Genomic DNA, 12,275 nt, shown 5'->3' on the forward strand with positions numbered 1-12,275 from the left:
TACCTATTCAGCCTATAGCAGTTTAGCCCCACCCATTCAGCCTACAGCAGTTTAGCCCCACCCATTCAGCCTACAGCAGTTTAGCCCCTCCCATTAGCGCTGAAGTTAAGCCTCACTTTAGGCCTAAATTATTCACCTAACTGAGTAATGTTGCTTTGTGAAATATGTTGTTGATTTGAGTCACACTGTATGTCTGAATTAGTCCAGCAATTCTCCTCAGACTGTGCCACTGCTGAATTTATGTGTGTGTGTGTGTGTGTGTGTGTGCCATCTGCCCTCCCAGCTGTTAAGATAATAACACTTTTACTGAGTCATATGGTCATCATGACACACACACACACACACACACACACATATGAGCAGCAGTACCCTCAAACTCTCTGATCTTCTGATTAACACAGTTTATCAACAACAGTGTTTATATACACTTTTCATCTCACATACAGTGTAGAGTTACAGTGGAAATGAAGTTTAATATATTTGATAGCTTAGATGGTGTCAGTAGTTTTGTGAAAATGTGTTTTTTTATGTTTGTTTTTGTGTATATCTCCCTCTGTGTGAATGTGTGTGTGTTTGTGTGTGTGTGCAGAATGACATCACTCCGCTGCATGTAGCGGCTAAAAGAGGGAACGGGAACATGGTGAAGCTGCTGCTGGACCGAGGAGCCAAAATCGATGCCAAGACCAAGGTACAAACGCACAAAAACACACACACACACACACTCTCTCACACACACACACACACTCTCTCACACACACACACACTCTCTCACACGCACACACACACACACACATTCACACACACAAACATATGATATTGCAGAAGGCTGCATTATTCAAATTCAAGCATCTGACCAATCACATAGTGCTGTGAGCATCCTGACCAATCACAGCTCCAGATGAGTTTCTATGGGCGTTTTGATGAACCTGCACATTCATGTAATCAGAGAAAAGGACATTATTTTGGATAAAATAAAGCAGACAGATCTTTAACTGTTAGCTTTACTGACTCACCATTATAAATGAGTCTGTAATATATAACAGTGTATATTGCAATCATGATGTGCAGTGAAACAATCACAGTTCTGGTGTTTAGTCAAAGCTCTAACACTCACATTTTATCCACTGTGATTGATGTTACGGGGAGCTGACGTCTGTCTGTGTGTTGTGTTTACATGCAGGATGGGCTGACCCCACTGCACTGCGGAGCGCGGAGTGGACATGAGCAGGTGGTTGAGATGCTTTTAGACAGAGGAGCTCCAATCCTCTCCAAAACTAAGGTGAGTCTCACTGACCCCAGCTGGTGGAACACTGAACTGCAACAAAAAACCTGGGGCACATTCAATCTCAGCATTGTGCGTTAGTTTGCTACGGTTTTTGTCAAAGTGGTGTGTCTGAGGTGTTAGCCAATCAGCAGTGGCGTGTATATAAACCCCACTGTATTAAAAAGACAGCACACAATGGATTCTAGTAAAGTCTCTACAAATGCGGTGCTGCAGCTTAGTGTACGCAACTGATGAAGGTATTAGAAGATGTGTTTGTTGTGATTATTTTATTGTAAAGTTTTTTTTAATAGAATGCGCTAAAAGAATGACCATCTTAGCTGCCGTAGTTGCAACACTTGCATAAAATAACACGTGTTTAACACATCGTTTCTGTTTAAATAAACGCTTTGCTACGTTTTCTCACTTCAGTGTGAAATTATACATTTTAAATTTATGGATCCGATAACAGGTCATCAAAATTCTTCAGTGGGTTGTATGGCACTTTATACAGAACCACAAAGAATAATTTATAATAGATCAATAATAATTCATAATAGATCCACATAACAGTTTCAGAATAATTCTTACTAGATCCAGAATAATTCAAAACAGATCTAGATTGATTCATAATAGATCCAGAATAATTCATAACAGATCCAGAATAATTCATAATAGATCCAGAATAATTCATAGTAGATCCAGAATCATTCATAACAGATCCAGATTAATTCCTAATATATCCAGAATAATTCATAACAGATCCAAAACAATTCATAACAGATCCAGAATAATTCATAACAGATCCAGGCTAATTCAGAACAGATCCAGAATAATTCATAACAGATCCAGAACAATTCACAATAGATTCAGAATAATTCATAAGAGATCCAGGATAATTCATAACAGATCCAGAAAAATTCACAATAGATTCAGAATAATTCATAAGAGATCCAGGATAATTCATAACAGATCCAGAAAAATTCACAATAGATTCAGAATTATTCATAAGAGATCCAGGATAATTCATAACAGATCCAGAACAATTCACAATAGATTCAGAATAATTCATAAGAGATCCAGAATAATTCATAATACATTTCGAATAATTCATATTTGACACTGAATAATTCTCAGTAGATAGCAAACAATAATCTATAATAATAATTTGTAGTAATTTAATAGATTAGTAGATTAATTCTGAAGAAAATTGCAGTTATACAGGAGCAACAACATAACTGTCTAACTTACACACATTTATTCAGAAGAACTATATAATTTACAGAATTTACAAGAGTCTCAGGCTTTTGAGAAGACTGTCCACACTGTTAGTCATAAAGTGGTCAGCTCGGATTTGTGTGCCCTGACATCACCAGTCTATCTGCATGGGTCGCCATGGAAACAACATAGGCGTCAGTAACTACATAGCTACGCTGGTGACGCGGATTTCAAATGCAGATGTAGAAGAGATGGAGGAGCATCATCTCCCCCTCCAAACTCTTCAGAACTCTCTTCATAATCATGAATCTTTGGAGCTCTTCTTGAATCCCAGCACTCATTACTCTGGATTTGACTTGTTGCTGTTTGTCGTGTTGTGAGTGACGCAAAAGACAGTTTGAAATCTGATTTGAGCGTCCAGAGCATCCAGACTGAGACACATCTGTAAAAATCTGACATCTGAGTCGCATTTCAAACCACCTCCAAATGTGGTTTGGATCCAATTAGCAAAAATCAGATTTAATGTGTTTCTGCTGATCAGACTATCAAAAATCAATCTGGATTTACAGTACTGTGCAAAACCAGAGACCCTTTGTTTATTTAATTTCTAGTCAAAACAGCCGTTAAGTACATTTTTCAGTATCAGCAAAAAAGCAGAAAACATATTTAACAGTAAATGACACAACAACTAAATCTAATCTCAGCTGCGTGAGTGCTGAGTGAGTCACTCTTTACCTTTATTACAGCTTCCATTCTTTTCAGGAGACTCACTTTCAGATTTTCAAAGAAATCTGCAGACACACCTCCAAAGTTCAGTTTTAGAAGTTGATCATTTTCTGAAGTAATCAAACACATTCAGTAATGCTGAGGTCTGGACTCTGGGGTGGTCAGTCCATTGTTCAGCTTCTTTGTTTGATGTGTCTCCTTTTCAAAGTGAGGCTTCCTGACAGCTACACATCCTTTCAGACCCATAGCGCTGAGTTGTCTTCTCACAGTGGAAGGATGGACAGAAACACCTGTGGATGTTTTCAGATCTGAAGCAGCTTGATTTTCTCCTCTCTCTCAAAGATGAAAGCTTTAAGTGCTATTATTGGCCGTTTTGACTGTAAATTAAATCTCTTCACAGTCTCTGATGTAATTGAGGTGTTTTTAAAATGTGCAGATGGAGATTGAACTTGAGTAACGTTCTATCTGTGTGTGTGTGTGTGTGTGTGTGTGTGTGTGTGTGTGTGTGTGTGTGTTTGTAGAACGGTCTATCTCCCCTGCACATGGCCACTCAGGGTGATCACCTGAACTGCGTCCAGCTCCTCCTGCAGCATGACGTACCAGTGGATGATGTCACCAACGACTACCTGACTGCTCTGCATGTGGCTGCTCACTGCGGTCATTATAAAGTGGCCAAAGTTATAGTGGACAAGAAGGCCAACCCGAATGCTAAAGCACTGGTGAGAGAACCACACACACACACACACACACACACACACATACATTTACACCAATCAGCCACTTTATCAAGTCCTCCTTGTTTCTACACTCACTGACCATCTTATCCACTGACCATATAGTTAGTTCTACAGTTACTTGGGTGGTGGATCATTCTCAGCACTGCAGTGACACTGACGTGGTGGTGGTGTGTTAGTGTGTGTTGTGCTGGAACGAGTGGATCAGACACAGCAGTGCTGCTGGAGTTTTTAAACACTGTGTCCACTCACTGTCCACTCTATTAGACACTCCTACCTTGTCAGTCCACCTTGTAGATTTAAAGTCAGAGACGATAGCTCATCTACTGCTGCACAGTTTGTGTTGGTCATCTTCTAGTCCTTCATCAGCGGTCACAGGACGCTTTGGTTCTCAGTCCAGCAGCGACACTGAAGTGCTTAACTCCAGCAGCACTGCTGTGTCTGATCCACTCGCACCAGCACAACACACACTAACACACCACCACCACGTCAGTGTCACTGCAGTGCTGAGAATGACCCACCACCCAAAAAACACCTGCTCTGTGGGGGTCATGTGGGGGTCCTGACCATTGAAGATCAGGGTAACAAAGTATGCAGAGGTCTCTTTTTCTTTTCTCTCTCTCTCTCTGGGTGGGGTTTTCTAGTAAAGCAGGTGTTTCCCCTCCTCACCCTGGTGACCAAGCCAGCGGTCAGTCATGTGTAACACACCAGCCTGCATTAAAATAAACAGCACCCTCTAAATGCTTGTTAAATATTTCTGATACAGCATATACAGAGTCAGTAAAGTACAAATAAATGAATAAAATGAAAACTGACACTGTTACTGTGAACACTGGGGCTAATTATCACAAACACTGACTCAAACAGTACAAATGGAGAAAAACATGTAGGTTTGTAGTGTGTGAGCATTAGGCCAAACACTTCAGGTACTGTGTTAGACAGTAAGGCCCCTAAAAGTAAAACTGAAACAAAAATATATCAAAAAACACAAACCTGTGACTGATCTGATCTGGTCTTGAAAAAAAACGACTGTGTTATTCTGATAACAGTCACTCAGAGAGGAAAAGGGGAAGTAGAGCAGAGTGATAAACCCCCACTGAGTATTAAAAACAACTTTATCTCACTGCATGTTCAGCAGAGCAGATCAGCCATTAACCCAGATGGATCATCAGAGACTCAAACACACCCAAAAACACCACGTTTCTGTATGGGGAGAAATATCCAAATATATTATTGTGTATAAATAACAGCTGATAACATTCAATATTTAATAACATAGACTTATCAAATAATATACAGATATGCAATATAGAAATACAATAAACATATTTATAATAGTATAATAATAATAATATATATAATATATATAATAATAATAATAATAATTTATAATAATAATATTGCCCTGCGATGGACTGGTGACCTGTCCAGGGTGTATCCTGCCTTCCACCCAATGACAGCTGGGATAGGCTCCAGCACCCCACCGCGACCCAGAAGGATAAGCGGTTTAGATGATGTATGTATGTATGTATGTATATTTATAATATTAATAACATTGGTCACACTTTATTTTGACAGCCCCTATAGATGATCTACACATACTTACATTATTAACACACTTTCTGGTGATACGTTATTAGATTATCAGTAACGTTATGATTTTGTTCAGAGGTCACAGCCCAAATGTTAGGAAGAGCCATTTTTTGTCAATCCTCCTTGGGAGCCACAACATTTCATGTCCATTTTATTGAAGTAACGTTTTACCGCCTTGGCTGTAAATATAGCTGCTTTTCACCCACATGGCACGGCTCGACTCGACTCTACTGGCTATTGAAACTAACTACTTCATTTTCCACAAAGGCGGCGCAAGAGGCTACGCTAACCTGGTAGCTAACGTTAGCATATGTGTTTAGCCATTCCCTCTGACCAATTAGCAGCCTGTAGCGTTTTTACATCACCTTTTGGTATCGGCTCAGCTCAGAATAGTACCTGGTACCAGATTTGCCTACTGGAGAACCAGCTTATATCTCATTATGTGCTGATGTCCTAGTATAGACCAAAAATATGTAATATAAATAAAAACCCAGACTCATTTAGCTCTGCTTCAAGCTTTAGCTCCGCTGCTTTTCTTGCATGTCTGGCAGGAAACTTTTCCTCAAAAGTAGAACAGTTTCTTGTAAATTGTCTCTCAGTGTTCAACTTTTTAAATAATTTTTTTTTTATTAGTTAAAAATAGTGGCTGAGGCCCTGGAATGTAACTGCTGTGTCATTTAAGGTGGAATGGGAGAATTCAAACAAGAAGCTGGCGAATGAGAAACTGACTTCAGCTTCGCGACTTTTTAGTGTTTCAGTTTCTCGTTGCAGATTAAACATGTCAGGAAACCAGTTGGAGTGATTATAAATGTAAATAAGTCCATTTGTCTCTCAATTATCAATATTCGTGTCAAATCTCTCTTTGCTGTTTCGTTAGCTACTAGCTAGGTGATATTGTTTCTGTGTTGCTATGGTGACCAGCAGTCTGCGCTGATCTTCAGGGTTAAAGGGTGAATTAGCAGTTCTTCTTTAACTCCAGAGTTTAAGACTGTTTATTGTTAAAACTGTGTTGAACGGTCAGCAGAGCTTTATTTTACCGTAAAGGAGAATTATTTTATTTTTGCCTACAAATGTAATTCTGCTGTGGAGCCACAACAGGACAGTAAATGAGCCGCAGGTTGCCGACCCCTGAGTTAGGAGTGGGCGTAGGTTTTGCGTTTAATTGATATATGGTTGAATGTTAATTAAAGACAGAGTGAGCATCTACAGCATACCATCAAAATAAAATGTTACCATAATATTTATATTGTATTTTAGCTGTAATATTTACAGTGGTTTCTTTGGTGGAGTGATATTTATACTGTTTATAAGTGTTATAGTGTTAAAGATGGAGTGGATTTAATAGGACAAACAAAATAAAAATAATAGAACAAATATTTTTCTTAAAAACAGAAATTAAAAGAATATTAGAAATATGAAATAAAAATCAGCATGCTCTAATATGAATAATAATGAAATTAAAATGGTTGATTAATGTTTCTGTGAATTATATAATGTATTCCTGTCTCAGACTGAAGTACCCACAATCCACAGCAGCACTCATGTGTGTGTGTGTGTTTATTGTGCAGAACGGCTTCACTCCGCTGCATATCGCCTGTAAGAAGAACAGAGTGAAGGTGATGGAGCTGCTGCTGAAACACGGAGCGTCTCTACAGGCCGTCACTGAGGTATGTATCGAGGTTTGGGGTACTTTCAGTAATAATTAGGGGCTAAAATACACATCATCTACCTCTCAGCGTGTGGAACTGGTGGATTCGTGTGTCCATCTACATTCTGTTTGAAACCGACCAATGGACACTCAGGAAATCGCTAAGCACTGACCCATAAACGGCAGAAACCCTTCATTCTTCATTCAGTCCACATCGGAGACACATGTGAAATGGTGTGCAGAAAGTTTACAGCTGCTGAAGTTGCTGCAGTGGTTTTGGAAAGTAGTGATGAAGATAATGGAGCGTTTTGATATGAAACATATGAGGATCGTATTATATGAAGAGCCTTTAAAGGAGAGTTTAAGAAGAGATGAACAAGTCAAGAGAGAATGACCTCAGACCACAGAGGGTTAAAGCCGCTTAGTCTCCTTAGCTCGTTCTTCATTTATTTATTTTTTCATTTTTACTGCAGCGAGTCACCTTGAGACAAGCTTTAAATCAAATCAAATCTCGTTGAATGGTGGGTGATATTTGACATTTTGTGATATATTGATCGTTTCCTGATGAAACATAATTGAATCAATTTGAATATGTCACTAAGCAGTGGATCATGATTTGTTTACAGAATTGCAAACTTGTTAAATATAAACATTGTGAAATTTGAAATGTTGTGATGCATTGAATCATTTTATAAAGAATTGTAATTGAATCAAAATTGATTAAAATGTAGTGAAACTGAGATTTTATGATTCATTGAAACTTTTCTGAAAAAAATGGAATCAAATTGAATTGAATTACAGTATATTTGAGATTTCGAAAAGTACTGAATCATCCATTTTTCTAAAGAATCATGTAGAATCTTTGAGCAATTTAAGATATAATGATCCATTGAATCATTTCATAAGGAATCGTAATGGAATCAAATTGGATCAGTGTCAGAACTGGATTGTGTTGATATTTAAGATTTCACGAAGCAATGAATGATTCATTTTCTAAAAAATCATAATTTTAAAAAGAATCACTGTACAAATTTGAAAATGCATTAAATTGCATTGAATAATTTCATAAAAAATCACAATTGAATCAAATTGGATCAGTATCAGAATTGAATGGTGATGGCATTTGGGTTTTCAAGACACATTAAATTGTTTATTAATAAAATGTAAATTAGTCAAATTGAAATTGTGAGTCATGGTGATAGTTGAGATTTGATGATGCATTGAATAATTTCCTACAGAATCGTAACTAAGGATAATGGATTAGAGCTTCTATATCACATTAACTCTGTTTTTCATGTTTGCTTTGTTTTCTTTGTTTGTTTATGTAGTCGGGGTTGACGCCGATCCATGTGGCAGCGTTTATGGGTCATGAGAACATAGTGAAGCAGTTAACACACCACGGAGCGTCACCAAACACCACCAACGTGGTATGCTAAACACACACACACGCACACACACACACACACGCACACACCAACTACACATGATTCACAGCATTGACGGCAATAGAATCAGTGGAACATGGAAAGCTGTGAACGTTCAGTACCTTAGTAATTCCTGTAGATGGAGCTGTTGGTTCATTCAGTGATAAATTCTGTGCTGTTTCATGTTGTTGACGGAAAATAACCACAACTACAGCTTTATATTACTGCAGCGCCACGTAGCAGAGTGGTGTAGTGTAGTGTGTATTCATACTGTGGTGTGAAAAGTGTCACCTGAGAACATGATGAGTGCAGCAGTGTGTGTGTTTCCTGTGTGAGCCTGTGTGTCTCTGTGTGTTGTAGAGAGGAGAGACGGCGCTACACATGGCAGCGAGAGCCGGTCAGGCCGATGTGGTCAGATATCTGCTACAGAACGGAGCGAAGGTGGACATCAAGGCCAAGGTGATATATACATGCACACACACACACAAACACACAGAGACAAATGTGGAAAACATTGCTGTGTGAAACTGATACGCACCTTCTGTGATCTGACTGGATGTTAGTTTACTGTGTTTGATACAGAACAGTTTTCATTAAAGCTCATTTAGTAGAGTTCACTGTTACATCATAGACAGATAGACAGACAGATCGGCAGATAGATAGATAGATAGATAGATAGATAGATAGATACTCAAAGAGACAGACAGACAGATAGTTAAAGAGAGAGATAGACAGACAGACAAACAGTCAAAGAGACAGGCAGACAGACAGGTAATCAAAGAGACAGACAGACTGACAGTCAAAGAGACAGACAGGCAGACAGACGGACAGATACTCGACAAGACAGACAGGCAGATGGACAGATACTCGACAAGACAGACAGACAAACTGATAGTCAAAGAGACAGACAGACTGACAGTCAAAGAGACAGACAGATAGACAGGTTAATAGTCAAAGAGACAGACAGATAGCCAAAGAGACAGACAGACAGACAGATAACCAAAGAGACAGACAGACAGACTGAGAGTCAAAGAGACAGAAAGGCAGGCAGAAAGACAGATAGTCAAAGAGACAGACAGACAGACAGACTGATAGTCAAAGAGACAAACAGACAGACAGACAGATAGATAGATAGATAGATAGATAGATAGATAAACAGACAGACAGACAGATAGATAGATAGATAGACAGATAGATAGATAGATAGATAAACAGACAGACAGACAGACAGACTGATAGATAGATAGATAGATAGATAGATAAACAAACAGATCAACAGACAGACACATAGATAGATAAACAAACAGATCAACAGACAGACACATAGATAGATAAACAAACAGACAGATAGACAGATAGATAGATAGATAGATAGACAAATAGATAGACGCAGAATGATAGATTTGTGGCGGGGCTTTGGAGGTAACACTGAAGGGGCCTTTATATTTTTGGGGGAGTGGGGGAGTGGCTGTATTTGTTGGGGGCGGGGCTTTGGCTGGAACACTGAAGGGAGTTGCTATAGTTGTTGGGGTGGGGCTTTGGCTGGAACACTGAAGGGAGTTGCTATAGTTGTTGGGGGTGGGGCTTTGGCTGGAACACTGAAGGGAGTTGCTATAGTTGTTGGGGGTGGGGCTTTGGCTGGAACACTGAAGGGAGTTGCTATAGTTGTTGGGGTGGGGCTTTGGCTGGAACACTGAAGGGAGTTGCTATAGTTGTTGGGGGTGGGGCTTTGGCTGGAACACTGAAGGGAGTTGCTATAGTTGTTGGGTGGGGCTTTGGCTGGAACACTGAAGGGAGTTGCTATAGTTGTTGGGGGTGGGGCTTTGGCTGGACCACTGAAGGGAGTTGCTATAGTTGTTGGGGTGGGGCTTTGGCTGGAACACTGAAGGGAGTTGCTATAGTTGTTGGGGTGGGGCTTTGGCTGGAACACTGACGGGAGTTGCTATAGTATTTGTTTGTGGGCAGGGGATTTGGAGGAAAAAGAATTGTAGTCAATAGAAGAGGAAGGAAAGAAGAAGTACGTCCATCTCTAATTGGTCTTCTGTGTGTCTGTGCTGTTCGTCTCCAGGACGACCAGACGGCGCTCCATATCTCCAGTCGTCTGGGGAAAACGGAGATAGTTCAGCTGCTGCTGCAGAAGGGGGCGTGGCCTAGCGCAGCCACAACCTCAGGCTACACCCCACTGCACCTGGCGGTGAGGGAGGGGCATCAGGAGACCGCCGCCCTGCTGCTGGAACACGGAGCTTCACTCTCTGCAGCTACCAAGGTTAGTGTGAGAGTGTGAGTGTGTGTGTGTGTGTGTGTGTGTGTGTGTGTGTGTGTGTGTGTGTGTGTATGTGTGTGCGTTCTGACACTGATGCTGGTGCTTGTCTCTCTTTAACAGAAAGGTTTCACGCCTCTGCATGTTGCTGCTAAATACGGCCAGATAGAGGCAGCAAAGCTGCTCCTGCAGAAAGGAGCAGCACCGGATACAGCAGGCAAGGTGAGTTACACACGTACATTAATACACCTGTAATAATGCTCAAACTGACATGCTATAACACTCTAATAAGCCTGTAATAGCACTTAAATTGACACACTATAACACTCTTAAACACCTGTTATAGGGCTCAAACTGACATGCTATAACACTCTAATACACCTGTATTAGCCAGCAAACGGACATGCTATAACACTCAAATACACCTGTAATAGCACTCAAACTGACACACTATAACACTCTAATATGCCTGTAATAGCACTCAACCTGAGACGCTATAACTTTTAATACGCCTGTAATAGCACTGAAACTGACATCCTATAACACTGTAAAACACCTGTAATCACACACCTGTCAGCTCTCTGCAGTGTAGTGTGTTGAGGGAAATCATCATTCCTTTTACAAAAAAATACAGATTTAACCCCTTAAACTACAGACACAAGCCCAGAGTTTATTATTCAGCATCAACTATGAATTATTCAGCTTCTACAATGAATTATTCAGGAACTACTACAGATATTTCAGTATATACTGTGAATTATTCAGTAACGACTACAAATGAATCAGCATCTACTTTAAATTGTTCAGTATCTACTATGAAATACACAGTAATTACTATTAATTTTTTAGTATTTATTAGTACTGTTAGTTTTTTAGTATTTAGTCTACTGTAAAGCTAATATAAATTATGTGGTTCCATACAGGCTATAAGAGTTTATGGGGTTAAATTTATTGTCCTTTTTCATTTCCTCTCACTGCTTCTCATGCTTAATACCACTCATACGAATGTGTGTGTGTGTGTGTGTCTGTGTGTGTGTGTTATAGACTGGGTTAACTCCGCTGCATGTAGCTGCTCACTATGATAATCAGAGAGTGGCTCTGCTGCTGCTGGATCACGGGGCGTCACCACACGCTGCAGCCAAGGTACTGATATCACGCCCTGCTCTGCTCTCCGCTTCACTAACAGTACTGACAGTTATTAACGTCATCAGCCATTAAACCATAACATCACAACCTGCTGAAACACACACACCACTAGCGCTGCGCTAATGTGTCCAGCTTAAAGTGACAGTTCAACAAATATTAAAAGTGTCAGAAACCACTGTTTGATTACTGATCAGCTCCACACACTCTGAGATGACTGCACGGCTGGCTTTACATGGTGAAATCTTAATGCAACCTACCCCTTGTT

General features: G+C 39.9%; 1 protein-coding gene across 1 annotated transcript in view; it reads left to right on the forward strand.

The window, feature by feature from the left end:
* The window catches only part of LOC118823420 (ankyrin-3-like), a 154,183-nt gene that overhangs the window by 76,334 nt on the left and 65,574 nt on the right, over positions 1-12,275 (forward strand). The window contains 9 exon segments of the mRNA XM_036593014.1: positions 590-688; positions 1,181-1,279; positions 3,727-3,924; positions 7,101-7,199; positions 8,509-8,607; positions 8,965-9,063; positions 10,673-10,870; positions 10,988-11,086; positions 11,909-12,007. Of these exon segments, the coding sequence (XP_036448907.1) occupies positions 590-688; positions 1,181-1,279; positions 3,727-3,924; positions 7,101-7,199; positions 8,509-8,607; positions 8,965-9,063; positions 10,673-10,870; positions 10,988-11,086; positions 11,909-12,007 (1,089 nt within the window).

Source organism: Colossoma macropomum, unplaced genomic scaffold (assembly GCF_904425465.1).
Source record: "Colossoma macropomum unplaced genomic scaffold, Colossoma_macropomum, whole genome shotgun sequence".
Classification (NCBI taxonomy): Eukaryota; Metazoa; Chordata; class Actinopteri; order Characiformes; family Serrasalmidae; genus Colossoma; species Colossoma macropomum.